The sequence below is a fragment of the Anastrepha obliqua genome, chromosome 1 (assembly GCF_027943255.1).
Source record: "Anastrepha obliqua isolate idAnaObli1 chromosome 1, idAnaObli1_1.0, whole genome shotgun sequence".
Classification (NCBI taxonomy): Eukaryota; Metazoa; Arthropoda; class Insecta; order Diptera; family Tephritidae; genus Anastrepha; species Anastrepha obliqua.
The window spans coordinates 20,605,874-20,623,722 of NC_072892.1; the positions used below are offsets into that span (position 1 = coordinate 20,605,874).

At 35.6% G+C, this 17,849-nt stretch overlaps 3 protein-coding genes across 5 annotated transcripts; 2 read left to right on the plus strand and 1 right to left on the minus strand.

Moving 5' to 3' along the window:
- Positions 1–1,045: 1,045 nt before the first annotated feature.
- On the minus strand, positions 1,046–5,072 carry LOC129249373 (KH domain-containing, RNA-binding, signal transduction-associated protein 2-like). The gene is made up of 6 exons (XM_054889165.1): positions 4,815–5,072; positions 4,630–4,751; positions 4,162–4,505; positions 4,018–4,104; positions 1,676–1,755; positions 1,046–1,456 (listed from the first exon to the last, which is right to left on the minus strand). Exons 1-6 carry the CDS (start codon positions 4,972–4,974, stop codon positions 1,314–1,316), a joined length of 936 nt encoding a protein of 311 aa, XP_054745140.1. The 5' UTR covers positions 4,975–5,072; the 3' UTR covers positions 1,046–1,313.
- Positions 5,073–6,330: 1,258 nt separating this feature from the next.
- LOC129235465 (KH domain-containing, RNA-binding, signal transduction-associated protein 3-like) lies at positions 6,331–8,455 on the plus strand. 2 transcript variants are annotated; one of them, XM_054869331.1, is made up of 7 exons: positions 6,331–6,522; positions 6,591–6,752; positions 6,807–6,928; positions 6,991–7,334; positions 7,398–7,487; positions 7,617–7,705; positions 7,999–8,455. In XM_054869331.1, exons 2-7 carry the CDS (start codon positions 6,593–6,595, stop codon positions 8,112–8,114), a joined length of 921 nt encoding a protein of 306 aa, XP_054725306.1. In that variant the 5' UTR covers positions 6,331–6,522; positions 6,591–6,592; the 3' UTR covers positions 8,115–8,455. The 2 variants fall into 2 exon arrangements, with proteins under 2 accessions (XP_054725306.1, XP_054725305.1); XM_054869330.1 differs by lacking the exon at positions 6,331–6,522 and having other exon boundaries at positions 6,529–6,752.
- A 2,212-nt stretch (positions 8,456–10,667) lies between these two features.
- LOC129253462 (uncharacterized) lies at positions 10,668–17,634 on the plus strand. Of its 2 annotated transcripts, XM_054891843.1 has the most exons (6): positions 10,668–10,787; positions 10,872–11,350; positions 12,105–12,663; positions 14,074–15,399; positions 15,482–15,881; positions 15,943–17,634. In XM_054891843.1, the coding sequence occupies exons 1-5, from the start codon at positions 10,733–10,735 to the stop codon at positions 15,832–15,834; spliced, it is 2,772 nt and encodes a 923-aa protein (XP_054747818.1). In that variant the 5' UTR covers positions 10,668–10,732; the 3' UTR covers positions 15,835–15,881; positions 15,943–17,634. The 2 variants fall into 2 exon arrangements, with proteins under 2 accessions (XP_054747818.1, XP_054747817.1); XM_054891842.1 differs by having other exon boundaries at positions 15,482–17,634.
- The last annotated feature ends 215 nt before the right edge of the window (positions 17,635–17,849 follow it).

Below are 17,849 nucleotides of genomic sequence, written 5' to 3' on the forward strand. Positions count from 1 at the left end.
CGGGCAAGTGGCCGCCGCGGCTGGCTCGAATAAATTCCAGCCGAGAGGCCCAATTTTCGACCACTTTTTGCAGCAATTGGGGCCATATGTCAGCAATAACGCGCCGAATATTCTCTTTCAAGACGTCAATCGTCTCGGGATTATCTGCCTAGACAAGCGACTTCACATAGCCCCACAAGAAATAGTCCAGCGGTGTTATATCGCACGATCTTGGAGGCCACGCCACAGGTCCACGGCGCGAGATAATGCGCTCACCAAAAGTTTCCTTCAATAAATCGATTGTTGCGTTGGCTGTATGGCATGTAGCGCCGTCTTGTTGGAACCAAAGGTCGTCCACATCAACATCGTCCAATTCAGGCACGAAAAAGTCATTAATCATGGCTCTATAGCGCTCTCCATTGACTGTAACATTATGGCCGGCTTCATTTTTAAAGAAATATGGACCAATGATTCCCTCTGACCATAGAGCACACCAAACAGTGACTTTTTGAGAATGTAACGGCGTCTCAGCAATGGCTTGTGGATTATGTTCACTCCAAATGCGACAATTTTGCTTATTGACATACCCATTCAACCAAAAGTGAGCTTCATCGCTGAACAAAATTTTCTTGTGATGCGTCGCGCGAACCGAACCATTATTTTCGTAATAAATTTGCACGATTTGCAAACGTTGTTCAGGTGTAAGTCTATTCATTATGAAATGGCAAACCAAACTGAGCATAAATCAAGTGACAGCTGTCAAAAAGACCATCTACGAAAAAAGTAGTGCCAACTTGAAAACCTAACCTCTAAAAAAAACACCCTTTATAACTAAAACGAAAATATTAAATTCTTTTCCTACGTTCACTTATGAGGAGAGAAATTACGAGTGTGAAAATGTATAAAATGGTATGGCTTGGCATGGCTTGAAATCTGTTGCACTTCGTTTTATACATACATATATAATTAACATTTTCTGCAAGTTAAATTTTTTAAGTATAAAAAAGATTTTACGATTTATTTAAGTTATTGTTTTTTTGTTTAAGCTTTTCGATAGACAGTAAAATGGGTTCAGTTTATATTTTATTTGACAAAATTTAATTTATTAATCATTTAACAATCATTTCTCTGTATAGATAGTAGAATTATTTAAGGGCATGATACAGAGTGCTTCTACAGCACTAGCTATGCCCTTATTTTATCTTTTTTTTTCCACAATATTTTAAATTGATATTCAGGGTTAAATTAAGTATGTGATTACATAAGTTATAATTAAGTTTTCTTACGATGTATATTTATTTGAATTAAAAATTATTTAATTTTGATGTACTTATTTATTTATATCTCTTTAATATTCCATGTGCAACTGGTTTAATTGCTGGTCTAACCGGAGCTTCGCGGAAGCGTTTCATTTGAGTTCCATATATGGCGGCGGTTGGTGGACGTTTATAGGGCAAAGTTGATGGAGCAATTTTTGCTAAAATATTTATTTTTTATTAATTCATTTTTAAAATCGGTTATTTGTATATATTTTTTAAGTTATTCATAGTTGTACATTGATGGATATTTTATTTATTTAAGAACGTATGTAATATTCTTTTCAATTCATTTCGCTTCGTTTATGCTATAAGCGTATTGCATTTGTGGCTTTATAGAAGCCATAGTTATACCAAATAATGGGTGAACAAATTCTTACCTTTAGTATATTCATAAACCGGTACAACTGCACGTTTAGGAATGCGAGTTTCATACACCTCCTCTTCTGATTCTTCTTCTCTGTAGTTATGTCGAAAGAGTTATTTAAGTAATAATAAATATAAGCATTTAAAATTAATAAGAAATGCAGACAAGCCTTCTGAAACGCATTAATGCAAATATCATACGATCCTTTATTTTTGTATTAAATGAAAGCAAGAGACATGTCTCTGAAAGCGCTTCTTTAATCAATTCTCCGAAAATGAGTGATTTGAGTTTCGGTGAATGGTTATTTGACATTTTCTTTCGGAAATTGGCTATCTTCCGCTCCCGGAAGAACAACACAAAAAGGGAATTACTTGGCTGTCGTTTTGCAATTAAGTTCCGAGAGGAACAAATTATTTCATAAACAATTTAGAACAGCATAGCTGCATCAAAGTAACAACAGTTGGCTATTGTTTTGCAGTGAAAGTAGAAGCGTAACTACTTTAAACGCACACCAATTGCAGATTTTTTAGTACTATTGTTATTATGCTAACAAGTATTCGAACAGTCGATGGCTCGGTCGAATTTGAGTCAATGCGCTGCAATTGAAATTACGTTATCGTTACGAGCATTGAAATAAATGGGTTTCATAGTGAAAGAAAATTGCCAAATCGGATTATTAACCTCAGCACATTTGTAACAATATACAGCGATGGACACGTAAATGGCACAAAATTTAATATGAACGCAATATGAAAAATTTTCAAACATAAATTTTAGGTAATGCAAAATTGTTGTGCTATTATCGGCGCCGCAGTAATACTCCAACTTATGGCGCCTAAATGCACCGTTTCGTCTGTTTTATTGTTTACAGTTATCAGTTTTTTTGTAAACTTCGCTGATTATAAGTGAGCTCATAAATGGCACAGTTTGCTTTTATATGCAGTAAAGACGCAACCTGCATTAGATGTGTACAATATTTTGTTTAGTTAGACAATTGTATTATTTAAAGTGTTTGGAAAAAAATTAACACAAAATGGGGTCAGGTAAACACACAACAATTGAAGAAAGAAGGGTCATATGGCAAATGCATTAAGCAGGGAAAAAAGTGGCAGAAATGGCTAAAATTTTGAGCTGTTCACGAAAAAAAGTATACAATACAATTAATTCAGTAGCTGGTAACCCCGAAATACTGACAAAAGGCAAAACTCGGAAGCCAAGACCACGAAAGACCGATGCGCGAACGGATGCTGCCATTATAAGGATGGTGAAAGTTGATCCTTTTATGTCATCGCTGCAGATAGCATCTGATATTAGTCAAGCATTGGACACAGAAATATCCTCTCGGCTTGTTAGAAGGCGGTTAAACGAGGCAAACTTGTTTGGACGCATTTCCAGGAAAAAACCACTTCGCCAGAACCAATGAAGGGAAGTCTAAATTTTTGGAAAAACGTGCTGTGGAGTGACGAAACCAAAATCAACAGGATAGGACCAGATGGGAGAGTATTTGTACACCGACCGATATGCCAAGAATACAATCCTAGGTTCACCCAGAAGACGGTCAAACACGGTGGCGGAAATATCATTGGGTTGCATTTTCTTGGCACGGAATAGGCTCACTCGTTCGAATTGATGGTAAAATGGACAAGTTTCAGTGCTTATATTTAAAAAACAAAAACCACATGGAACCTTATGCCTTTGAAAATATGCCCTTAAATGGTGTTTTATGCAAGACAACGACCCCAAATTAGTAAAGAGTTGGTTTAGTACGAAAAAAAATTGATGTTTTGGACTGGCCTGCTCATAGCCCTGACTTAAATCCCATCGAAAATCTATGGAATGAAATTAAGATGGAAGTGGCAAGGAAAAACTATAAAAATTTGGATGACCTTTGGTCTGCCGTTCAGGAATCATGGTACTCCATACCTAACTACAAGTGCCAAGAACTCGTAGAAAGTATGAGTCGCAGGTGTGAAGCACTAATTAAAAACAAAGGCTACAGCACAAAATATTAATAACTTGCAGGTTTGTGAAACAAAAACAAGAAAAAAATATTCTTTTAACTAGATTTTCTTTAATTTTTTAAGGTTGTGCCATTTATGTGTCCAACAAATTCTGTTACCTTTTCAGAATTTTTAAATTTTTTATTGAATTCAATATTTGTTTTGTGTTATCGTTGAATATAAGAAATAAATCTTTATAAAGAAGTAAATACCTGTTCGTTTTTTTTTTTTAATTGACATTAGTATACCATATCAAAGTTGACTTTAAAAAATGTGCCATTTACGTGTTCATAGCTATAAGCCTATATAGCCTATAAAATTTACTTAGCGAATGAGATTTATGAATTATACTCACTTAGGATCCATTTGGTATGCATATTGCTTAACAAAATTCAAGTACTTGGATGGGCCACTGGTTGCCATCTTGTTGTCATATATAGATCTGAAATCATATTCCTGATATAAGTTCAATAAAATGTAAATATATCTAGGATTTTACTTTGAAAATTGTTTTGCTGATTTTGGATCAATTTCCATAAGCTCACGCAGTTGCTCTTGAGCAACGTCGTCGTTCTTGTCAGGAACAAGATATTTTCGTATTTCAGCCAGGGCATACGCTACACGTGCATAAGCCTCTGCGGGAGTTGCCACGGTACTTATCTCTACAAATAAATCTTTACTTAAATGTGCGTGTCGTGGATCACCAGAGTTTCGCATTTCTTCCTCTTTAGCGCGATCACGAATCGAATTCCGACCCTTGATTACAATGCGGCATTGGGTTTCGTCTTGCAAACGGCGAAGTGAATTACCCTTAGGACCCAATATTTTACCCGTAAAGTTGAACTATAATTATTGGATTATAGTTTATTATAATTTATGTATATTATATATATATAAATAGGTATATTTTAAAATTCTCAAACAAAAATTGTTCAATAGTTACACGTACATATACATCAAAACTTACTTTTGGATATTGTTTTATTGGAACAAAAACCTTCTGGACGAGTTTTATGGGCTTCTGTTTGTAAACATCGGCGTAATATTCACGTCCAGGAATCCGCCCAGTGGTACATACCCGTTCAATAGCTACATATGTGAAAGACTTTTTTATTTAATATGTACGTATGTATGTATTGGACAAAGAACCACCTTCTTCCATAAGCAGCGCACATATGGGAAATTCACTGCTCAGCCTTTCACGTTCCTCGTTCAATTCATCCAAAAACTTTTGAGCGAAATTATTAATTCTCGGTCCATCTATTTCCCCATCTTTTGGAATATTGCTAACTTCATCTGAGTGTTCCGACATATTTCAAGTAAAAGAAAAACGAAATTTTTTATGACGCAAAGAAATACACTCCACAAATGTAATGATTAAATGTAAAATGGCGACTGTATTCGGAAACGGGTAGAATAATTAGTGCTAACAAGTTACAAAATAATAGTAGAGTAGCTAAAGCGCCAAACACATCACGCAAAGGATTGGGATAAAGGTGTAGTCCCAGTGCACAATAAGAGAATACAGAAGGTGGCGCCTTTCAAAAATTGCTCCTTTATTTTTCGTGATTTTGACAACTGATGACATCACTGCTGCGAAAAAACAAACAAAAGGAAGAAACGTTTTTGGCATGTGCAAGCTCGGTAATATTGTTATTTCAAGATTTCTGATTTTTATATGAAACAAGCTAATAAAAATTAAGAGCCGCGTGTTAAACTGTGAAACCAGTAATTATAACAAATGCAGTTTTTTTGTCGATGATGCTCTGGCAAGAAAGTGTATGTATGTCTGTATAATTTCTTGTGTTTGACAGTTTGGACTTGCCTTCGCTTACTTTTGCTCTTCTTTTTGTATATCTCCTCGGAGCACTGACGTCACTGTGGCTTGGGAAAACGGAATCTTGGATTCTATCATCCTCGTATTAATTTAAATTACATTTTTTTATATAATAAAAACACACCATCTATAAGCTGTACGATTCAAAAGTATTCTTCTGTAAGCAGCTCTTCCAAGTTTCACTTGGTCTACTAGGCTTGTGACCAGCATTCACAAGAAAATTCCACTCTAGGGCCTTTCAAGCAATGCATTTTTCGCCTTTGCGTTTGCGCTTGTTTTAGCAAATCAGAATTCGCGATCATGCTAGGAATACGGCAGCAATACGCATTCGAACTTCGATATAACATTTTAGGATAAGTAATAGGAGGACAAAGCGTCTATGGACACATGATTTTTTCTGTTATATGAGTGCATAGTTAATAATACCTAACAAAAAAATTATGAAAATTAAGCTTGTTTTCTTTCTCGGCATCCATTTTATTTAGTTTTTACTTTGACGTTTCTCTTTACATTCGTAAAATAATTATCTATAACACAGAAAACACAGGGTTGCATGTCAAAAAGTATGGTTATTATCTAGGATTATATTATAATCTCAGATTTTTCGGGAGAAATTTTGTATGGGAAATATTGCATTTTAATTACGGATTGGATTTAAACACGAAAAATTAGATAACCCACTTATATGTGAACGTATTAAAAGTTATTTGTATCTATAGCATTCAAAATTTATTACACTCTTCCATTAAAATATTTAATATTTTTTTTAACAATTTCATTTTAAATGAAAAAATAACTAAAATAATTAACAAAAATAAAGGTGATAATTGTAATTACAAATTTATAGCAGAAAAATCACGAAAATGTTCGTTCTTTCGCGGACTCTATGTTAAAAATCGCCAAGGTTTTGAGGAAACTGACAAAGATGTTCGTCAATGTGTCCACCACTTAAAACGTGAAAATGTAATTCCATTAACTTTGCTTGGCCATACTGTTTTCCTGCAAATATCCTTTTGAAGAAAGGTGCACACTATTTTTTTTGTCGTGGTTTCGTCGAAGTAATTTATTATTAATTAAGAATTTAATGGCAGAAATGGCTGGACGTATTAACGAAGGTGCTATCGTATCCAAAGAGGAAGAAAATGAAACACCTCGAATTAATAATTTTGCTCAAAAATTTCTTGCTGATTTAGACGAAGAGCGTGCACGGCTTGGTGCCGAATTCCCGTTGTGTGCTTTGTTAATTGACGAAGGTATTAATGCAAGAAAATGTCTTCCATGTACAATAATATTTTTTTTTACTTCAGCTTTTGAGCGCGTTTATTCAACTGGACGTATTCCTGGTAGAGAGTATTATGCAGATGTATACCAACAAAAACCAATTAAAGTTACGCAGAAAGTTTTTGTGCCTGTTAAACAATTTCCGAAGGTAGGCTTTTGAGTTCGCCTCTTTCCAATTAATTTTATTATTATGACTATTTTGCAACGCAGTTCAATTTTACTGGAAAAATTCTGGGACCCAAGGGTAATTCTCTGCGACGCTTACAGGATGAAACTCAATGTAAAATTGTAATAAAAGGTAGAAACTCAATACGAGATCGCGCAAAGGAAGAAGAATTGCGTGAATCGGGAGATCCACGCTACGCACATTTGAACAAAAGTCTATATGTGGAGATCTGTACAATAGCACCACCAGCGGAATGCTATGCAAGAATTGCTTATGCTTTAGCTGAAATACGTAAATACCTAGTACCAGATAAAAACGATGATGTTTCGCACGAGCAGCTGTTAGAACTAATGGAAATAGACCCAAAATCGGCAAAGCAGTACACAAAGTAATTTATTTTAGAGTTTATTGATTTACATATTAGAAAGTTTTACATTCGTGCTATTTTTAGGTCTATACTTGATAAAAAAATGACTCCTGGGCCGAGTTCATCTAAATTTTTTAATCTTATTCGCCATGGAAATCAACAGGAGATTTATCAGTAAGTATAATTGGCTCGTAATTTGTAACTCATTAAACAAATGGCAATAGATGTGGGGAGGGTGGGATATGTAAACTACATTTGTGCATGTAATTTTATAATTGTTATGGTAAAAAAATTAATCCACAGAAATGAAGAGTGTGAAGAGGAAATTTACGAATATGAAAGTCATGCTCCAAAGAGAGCTCCCCCTATCCAAACTTATGAGTATGTAAAAGGTAAGTAAGAGTTTATTTTATTTAAGCGTGCTGTTTTATAGAATAGTTTTGTTTTTATTTTACTACAAACCTTCTTTAAATCCATCGAATGCTTTTAGAATATACGATATTTCTATATCCCAGATCTTTTCGTTTTATTTTACATAACATATATCCGATAATTATATACGCATATATAATATTTGATATTAAATTAACGAAAATTGACGTAAATAATTAAAAGATTACAGATATAAAATATAATCTTTTTAGCGATATAATATATAAATAATATAAAGTTATCCCATCAACAGCGCCTTATAAACGTCCACCTGCCACAATATATGGAACAGAATTAAAACGTACCCGCGATACAACTATTAAATCGTATAAACCACCTTCATTTGGGATAATTAAGAAATATAAATAAAAATATGTTATCAAAATTAAAAATTAGTTATAAAAATATGTTGAACTAATCGAATTCCAACCTATAACATGTAATTATATAAAGTACACAGGAAAACATGACTTACAATACCAATTACATATATGATGAACCACTTGAAAGTGGACATAATATATCTAAATACAAATTAACATTGATATAAACGAGAAATAAAAAAAAGTCAATGTGGAAAATGTAAATCGTAATCCTCTAATATATAATATTTAGATCACATAACCTCTACATATAAAAATATTCATTTGACATAAATATATCGAAAGATGCCTATTTTTATTATATTGGATATATACCTACTAAGCCCATATTTTAGTTTCCTTTGGCAGCAATAATTGTAAGTATTACTTAAATAATTCTGTTTTTATTTCAAAAGGCCTAAATAAAAGTCTTATAAAAATAACGGTTGTGCATATTTATTTTTAAGTGGTTTAATAATTTTTACTATTGGTAAGAGATTGATGATTTGTGCATTTGGTCTTGGTTCAAAAGTTACTGCCGTGGCGAAAAAAATTCAGAAGGTATGGCCATCATCAGACCGTTAACAGACCCTCGGCGAATTTAAACGAATCAGCTGATTTTCTTTGATTTGATTGTTTACAACAAAACCGTTGTAGCCTTTAGTTTTCAGGAGTTGTAAGAAGTTATGGGAAGTTGGGCCAAGTACGCATAGGCAGACCTTAAGCGTACAACAATATGTGAAATAAGCGGTCATAATTGTGTCGACAAAACTCTCGTGACGTAACAGCTAAAATTACTATGACAATTTTGCTTCGGATGCCAAACCTTGCTTGCTACCAACAATATATCAGAATTCACTAAAGCGAATTGAGTACCTAAGTCGGCGCCATTAAAGAACGCTTACTTTATTTTTCGCGATTTTGAAAAAAAAAAACAAAAGAGGAGAAATTCTTCACAAGCAATTAATTCCCCTGCCTTTTATGTTTATTCATTGGCTGTTACAACACGGCGAGTTCGGAAGGCACAATCGTGTATTCTATTATTCTTGATATCAGTAGACGAACTCATTTGATTTTTCTTTCACCGTGTACATTAGGATGTCAGCACAAAATGAAATGGCAAAAATGGAACGGTCATTAGCACCTTCGTCGTATCTTTGTAGCTCCGAATGCACATTGGCTGTTCACTGTAGTTCGTCCTTTTCTTTTTCTTTTCTAGTTTATTTCGACGTGTCATTCTACAGTACAAAACGTTGTTGGAGGTCCAATGTGACCACTTTTTATGAATTCGCCTTGGTACTACTGCTATTCGCTTTTACATATTCGCCTTGGCGACACCCTTGCATTCTGCCCATTGTGTACTCTATCCAAGAATGATAGAATACGAGATTTTACGTCAGCGCTAAAGATAGATTGTGAATTGACCCCTGAAAAGTGGAAGAACGATGTTATGAGGTCATGGAAATTTTTAACCGTCCAATATTGTGTCGCCATCGCGGAGTTATGCCGGAGATATTTATGTACAACCGGAAGGGGCCCACATTAATTTTGAAGGGTCCTAGTAAATGATCGCTTGAACTTGTTGTCTGCGTTTTGAACAGATTCTGCATCGCCGTCTGATGCTTCCAATTCACGGCGAAACTTATAAACGAACGAACGGGCGCATTTCAGAAATATAAAGACGGGTGCAGTTAATATTATATGAGATTTCTAAATCGGTGTGCTTTGCACATATAGCGACGAAATCTGCATGTCTCTTAATTTCTTGAGTTTAGTTGAAGTCCTCCATGTCTTATCTGAAAAAGAGCAAAAAGAAAAAGTAATGGTCATGCAATAGCCAAATCTATGAATGTATAGGGGTTTTCAGTAAGAGCGCTTCAACTTTTGAACTTTTTTGGATAAAACACAAACGGTTCGACTTTTTTAACTAATTTTTTTTTTATTATCGAGTTTGAACATATTTAAGTATGAAATTCGATTTCTTTTGCATGACCACCGCGTGCACGTTTTACGAAGTCCAATCGTTGAACCCAATTTTCGACCACTCTTTTGCATAAATCGGCCGAAATTCCAGCAATTTCGCGTTCAATATTGGCTCTGAACTCACAAATCGTCGCCGGCTTGTTACTGTAGACCAATGACTTCACATAACCCCGAAACGGGACGGCTTGTTAAATGGACCGTAAAATGGCCGTAATGCTCTTAAAGTAGCAGCAACAGAACGATTATTTTCATAAAAAATTTGCACGATTTGTAATCGTTGCTCAAGTGTTTAGCGTTCTATGATGAAATGTATACTAATGAAGTTTACAAATGACAAGCGAAAAATAAAAAATATTGCATCGTTCGCCCTCCCTATCGGAAAAAAGTTGAAGCGCACCTATTGAAAAACCCTATATTAACAAAAATTTTAAAATTCCAGTTAGAAAATTTATTTAATATCTAGCTATTATGCTGGCAATGCAACAGGTTGTGTAAACTCACCCTTAATATAAATGTAGTTTGGCGCTGGATTTTTTTCGATAACATTTCTATCGAATGTTATCGCTAGAGGGAATGGGAATAAACTACGGTTTGTGGACCAGTTAAAAATTTGTTAATTTATTTTTCTAATATTAATTAGAAATGCTGTCCATTGATGAAGATGGGATTTCCTCTTCCGAAGATAGTATTGCTGAAGGTAGTATTTAAGAGAATGTTTGAAATAATTATAATTATTTACGTATGTAAACCTTTTATTCCTAAATTATTTATTTTGGTGTAGATTTGTCGGAATCTGAATTCGAGGACGACCAAAATGCTGACTATACCACGTTTAACGCCAGATATATGGGGGAGATAACAAGTTTACTAGATGCCCATAGCCATGTAAATTGCGAGAATGCCTTAAAGCTCAACCAGGAGATGCAACTACGTTTGCAAGAGGTGCGAAAACGTTTGCAAGTTTTATTACAAGCTGTACAACAGCGGTACCTTTCAAATGAGCGACGCCTGAAACTGAATTTGGCGAGAAAGCAACGGGGATTTGGTATACGTGGCGCTTATCTGAAAGGTGGAACTTTCTTCTTCAAAGGAAATATGTTCTTTAAAGATCTAAATTGTCGTAACTGTCCAAACAATCAAGATTACGAATATCGCAAAAAAGTTGAAGGTGAAATGTTTCCTATGGATTTAGAACTGTGCAGTCGACATGTATGGTCATTGTTCGACAAAAAAGCTGTGGTGCAAGCAGTGAAAGAACAGGTGAGTTTGACTTATATTCCTACATTCAAGCCTAAGAATACATGGTGCAAGATGTGTAAAGAAGGATAGCAAAAATTGTTACGCTTATGTTGTGACGGTAGAGTTCACACTACTGTGTTGACCCTTTTTATATCGTGCTGAGGACATATGCAAGTGTTTTTGAGGAATGTTTTATATTACAACTACAACACTGTACGAACTACACAAAATCAAAAGTAAATCGAAATTGATAATTCAATGAAAGCGTGAATGGTTTATTTCTTTTTTTTAATATGTACATACTTGTATTCATATAATAACGGTTCTAAATCACATTCAACATTTTGGATTTTTTTTTTGGCTATGCCACAACATATTTTTATTAAAGCTAAATTTCCAAAATGTTTTTGTATTTTTTATATTTTTTTATTATTTAATATAAAAACTTACCTGAAACTGTGCTAGATCTACGCTTCACATACGTTTCCACGACAGTCGGTTCTACGTTACCGAAACGACCCGGATTTATATCCGGCCAAGGACTGTCACTCCAGCAGCATTCACCGTATGTAAGTATGGGGAATGTTTATGCTGCTACAACAACGCTTCACATATGCACATATGACATGAAACAAGTATAAATCTATGTATGTATGTATTTCGCCAGCTTATATTTTCTTCACTGTATATGTATGCCAATGTGTAAGAGCACACTGTTTTAGATTCATCTACTTCATAGGCACATTTACTAAGGATCTTCATGAACTTCTTGCAGGTAATTGATTATTTAGCTGATCGCAAATATCGGGATAGAAACAATAAATCGAAAAATCTTACACTTGAAATAAAAGTACATACGGAGAAGTTGACAAACCTATTATCACAAGTAGATGAGAAATTCCAGATTGATTGGGAACAAGTCTCTGCGCACAACTTAACCTATCGGCATTCCCCTAGTAGTTGCAAAACAATGTGGCAAGTGTACTTGCATCCCTCCCTTAAACGTAGTGCTTGGTCTGCGGAAGAAAACAAACGTCTTTTATGTGCAGCACAGATGCATAATTATCAAAATTGGGAGAGTATTGCGAAAGAGGTTTCGAAGCGTTCCGATTACCAATGTTTTATACAATACCAGACCACCGTGTGTTTTATGGACACACAACGGTGGGGACGTTGGGATAAGCAGGACGACACTAAGCTTCTGGAATTGATCGACAAAAAGTCGGTGAACGGTGTGATAGATTGGAACGCAGTTGCTGCATATTTTCCACACAAGCCAAAGAAATCGTTGCACCAGCGCTACATATATTATTTGGATCCAAAGATTAGCCATGGTAAGGAAGTAATGCATATCCTTTTCTTATTGTTATAACATGAAGCGATAAAATCTGGCATTTGTAAGTCTTATAGAAAATTCTAAAAATGATGAAAATAGACGTGTGCAGAATTTTTGTGTGGTAATTTATGTAGTTGTGCCACTTATAAAAAAATGATTATAAAATAATTTTATTTATTGGAAAATTCTGTAATTAACTATATTGAATGTAGGCTTCAAGAAATGAGCGGTATTTTCTTCAGTATTGCTGCAGGGTGGCATTTAGGGTGTGCCCAGGACCCTGGCACGTTTTTCATTTGACTTTATTAAGCTAATAAACTAAATTGCTAAAAGAAATCAGCTAGGTATTTTATAACAAATTAAATAAACCTTTTTTTCTAACCTTTTCAATTTTGGAAATATGGGGTGAAATAACTTGAAAGACAAAAATAAATAAAACATAACTATAAATTTGGTAAAATAGGTTTTTAGTTACTAAATAAACATGTTTTGTTTCACGTATTTGAAATTAAAATTCCTACACCACACAAAAAAAAATTATCACTCTGAAAGCCGGCTAACCTTTAATTTATTTGATGGTTTTATCACTTTAAGCTCTACATACTTAATTTACTTGATGTGCAATACTAAAATTCCATATTTTTGAACTCATCAGTAGCATCATAAAAAACAAGTTTCATATTAAAATTCGCAGAAATTAAAAATTTGCTTGTTTTTTCTTCTGAAAATTTTGAAATTAAGAATTTACCTATACACCAAGCCAAGAATACAAAATGAGGTATAGCTTCATTATACGAGGGTTGCCTTTTATATATATTTTGCGCCCAATAATGAAAACACAGTAAAATAACAATGAAAATGGCTTTATTGTTTTCTAAAATATTCTTCTTTGAAGTCAATATGTTTCTGCATTTGCTTGAACCAATTTTCAAAGCACTTTTGCTACTCAGAATTGGTTACGCCCAAAACGAGTTGCTTAAAGCCTTCAACAGCATTTTTAGGCATTGAAAAATATTAAGCTTGCATTTTATCTTTGATGTTCGAAAACAACAAGAAATGCCAAATCAGGGTTGCAAGGCGTATGACCCATAAATTCGATATTTTTAGTGGTACACTAGACAGCGCTAGTTTAGTGGAGCGGCAGCCCTTGGTCGGGAAAAACCTGAGTCATTCCGGTAACGTAGAACCGGCTGCCGTGGGAAATCTTTTTAGTGTTCAAAAACTCTTGTGCGAGCCGATTTGTGAGAGTTCGGATTGTCTAGATTTTCTTCGAAAACTTCTGGCATACAAATTGTTATGTATATATGTGCATATCTGTTTTTCTTTTTTTTTTGAATTTTCATTGTACTTAAACTACTGTAGTACTGTGTAATGAAATGTATTTTAATTAATGAATCGTCTCTTTCAGAACCATTCACTCCAGAAGAGGACCTGATATTGTTGGCAGCAGTCGAGGAATATGGTGAAAAATTCGCTTTGTTTCCACGCAGTCTCTTTCCAAATCGTTCAATAACGCAGCTACGGATGCGTTACAAGAACACATTGCAAACTCGCCACATGCTACAGCCTTGGTCTGTTGAGGATGACAAGAAACTTATGGAGTTTGTGTCTGAGCATGGAACATCGAGTTGGTTACGTTGTGCAGAGACACTTGGCAATCATAATCGTATTAGCTGTCGTACACGTTTTCTTACCATACAGAAATTTTTCAAGAAAAATCCAGAAGCGACACTCGAAGACATACCACGAAAGAAGAAGTGCATTTTGAAAAATAGTCTCATAACAACGGAGAATTGGGTGGAAAAAGTTGCAGAGCTGCGTGAAAATCCTAACACAGTACTTGTACCCCCGACTCGAAAATTTAGAAAAATTAACCGAATGTCGAAAAAGTTTAAAAAGGAACAAAATGAACAAAAATCGCCAAAATGTGAGGTGTCACCACCAAAATGTGAGGTGTCAAAGGCAACAGAGAGAAAACATCGGAAAGTTCCATATGTCGAGCGTTTGCGTGCTGTGGAACAGAAATTATATCATTTCTTCAAGTACGCTTACAACTTTCGCTTAGGCAACGATATATGCACTAAACCACCGAATGCACTATTGCGTAAAGTAGCAACGACGCTTCATTTTGTAGCCGATCCCGCACGGCAGTATGTTACGGATACATCGCTGTCACCATACATCAGTCGTCGTTGTAAGTTTTACCTGCAACAGCAAAGTCAACTAACCAGCGAAGATTTCAGAAAACCATTTGACCATACTCTTCCACCTAGCTGGTCAACAGCAATGGGCTTTCGAGCACTTTGTGTGCAATCGGCGCAGATACAGTTAGGAGGGTCGAAAAATGATGAATACATCGAGGATCGAAAACCAAGTGAAATTGAAAAACATGAGGCAGTACAGCGTTTTCGCAAACGCATGCGTGCATTATTTTACCAAACAGCCCTTCTAAGTCGGCTACAACCCGGTCGTTTTACGAAACTAATAACGACAGAAGTGACAGTAACGGAAAATTGTACAGAACGATCGGCATTTGATTTGGCTCGGGTAAAGAATGATCCTCATGAATTTCTAGCAATTCATGAACCAATTACAGTTGTAGCGAAAGACAAACAGCCGAATGTGGAAGTTTCGAAAAAGGCGAAAAAAACTGAAAAACAATCGAAAGCTGTTAGGCGAAAAAGAAAATTGCAAGTACCAACGTCAACAATCGTACAATCCGAAAGCGTAACAGGTAAGCCAAATAGCTTTAAGAAGTTACGAAGTAGCGCCATCAGCTTATTTAGTCTCATCAATGATTAAAACAATTTTTTCAGCTGCAAGCCTGGAAGCTGAGGAAGAGGTTACGTTTGAGGTTACATTTTTAGATGAAGCCACACTGCCTGAAAATCAAACGGATGCCTTACAGCGTAACTTGCACAGTATCGAAAAGGATGGTGAATCACATCTTGCGTTACAATCAAGTACAGCTGAGTCAAGTACATCTTTGGTGCCGGAAAGTTTATCAAAAACTTGTATTTCACATTCACCCAAAATGGTACGAAAAAGAAAAATCGCTGCTATTCCGTCATCTGGAGCAGAACCTGGGGAAAAGCGCGCACACATCGAAGCTAGCTGTGATAGAACAGATTTTAAGTTCACAAATGTAAAGACTGAGTTTGAGATGTAATATGAATACGCATGTATGTATGTAGATGCCCGTAAACAACAGAAAAGGTAGGCAAAGGGAAAGAATTAGTCATATTTTAAGTAATTATTATTATTTTAAACACTTCAGTGACATTGTTTGCGTTATTTTGGAAAATACTGAAATGTCCGAATGCTACCTAGGAGTGTACATTGAATGTTTGATGTATATAATTCCCTGACCACTATTTCGTACGCCTACGATTTATAAATCATATAAAACAAATAATATCCCAATAGCACAAAATGCAACGCAGAAAGTGGCTGTTATTAATTCCTATGGCTGTTATAAACTTGGAATATAACTTGGCGTTGCTCATGAGCTCAGGCTCATATGCTAACTTTATGTTATTTTTGGCTTTATATAAACTTTGCTTGGAAAATGGCACAAAGTTGTCGCAATTTGATAGTTAAAAATATATAATTTCGGTAAAACGCATTTCGAAATTACGTCGAAACTCTGTTTTTTTAAATCTAGGAGGTGTCCATTTCGATTTCACGGTCTATTGTCTACACATAACCCAACTTTTTCAATAAACCAAAGATGGAGCTGGGTTGCGCTGATTGTATGTTTCTTCTTTCTTATGGCTATATCTGTCCAAATTCTAATCCTTCGCGCTATAGCATCACGTTCGGGAACAAGGTGTGTTCTAGTTTCCAGGGATTGACTACAGCAAAGACTGGATAATGTGCAGATGGCTTTGCAATTTGAAGTTGTTTGGTATAAGTATAATATTATGGTGTACATTGATCTCAGGATTCGTGGGTTACAACCCCACGATGTTTCTGCTAAACGTTTGCAAACCATGAGGGCCGCAGATGTTTTGGACAAGGTTGCGTCAGCGTGCCTTCTCCAGTTAAGCTTGACATCCAGAATAAGACTTTACCGACCATTGCTAAAACAACCTCGTCGATATTGATTCCCAACCTGGTGAGACTATTTTTCTGGTAAAGGGAATGATAACTGTTTACAGACTCATCCCAGGATTCCATCTATTCGTCAGGCTTAAATCTCTTTATACTATATCGCAAAGGGTATTCTTGAACTTGGCCTTTGTTGTGATTACCAACGTCCTTCGCGTATCCTTGAGCGTATCCTAAAAGCTAAAAAAATTGTTCGTATATTTGCTTGGTACTAACTCGTACGTGCTTACAATCCCATAACTCGGCCGTCCTGACATATAGAATCTCCTGATTGTACGTCGATGAAAGGTAGATAGTTTAACGGTTTATCATTTTATAGTTCCTTGTAACTTGGTTTCCAATATTTCACTTTCTGATGATCGCACTGACATAAGAACTGTCCTTTGTCGTAACTTTGTTTAATTTCGTATTGTTAACGCACAACCGAAGTTCAACTCTTTTCTTTTTAACTAGTACTATGGGTGACGCTTTGGCTTTCTACAATCCTTGGCATAGTGGCCGGAACAATTGCAGTTGCAGCACTTAAATCGTTCATCGGGGCATGCTCTTGCTGATGGACGCTTTTACAATATGACTGAACGGAATTCTCTCACGACCTCTTTTGCTGAAGGAAAATTCTCTAGGTTTGCTTGGTTGCGGAGCTGCCTTTCCGGAATTCCTTCGAAGAGGTAGTCGGCAAACACTTCTTCGCACTTATAGAATGTTGACGCCACGTTATTACACGCTAAAACTGCGCCCTTAAGTTTTAAGTGTTCAGCTACACACAACATGGCATCGTCGGCCTTAAAAATTGCGCGATAGTGTACCACCTGGTTGTACCATGCACTAAAATCATCAGCCCCGTCGTAGGTCGGTATAACTTCTTTTCGGGTTGTCCATTTGAGAAGAGGGTATTGTGTCGCAGAGCGGCACGAATTTGATGTTAACCGATTTTGTTTGTTTTTTGTATGACATCATCTGGTTCTTACGGTTACTTTGCCTGACGGTCCATAAGCTGCTTCGATTACAAAAGGAGAGGGACAGCAGCGCCCCATATCGTGGTAAAGCCACAGTTACTTTTGAAGTTATTCGAGA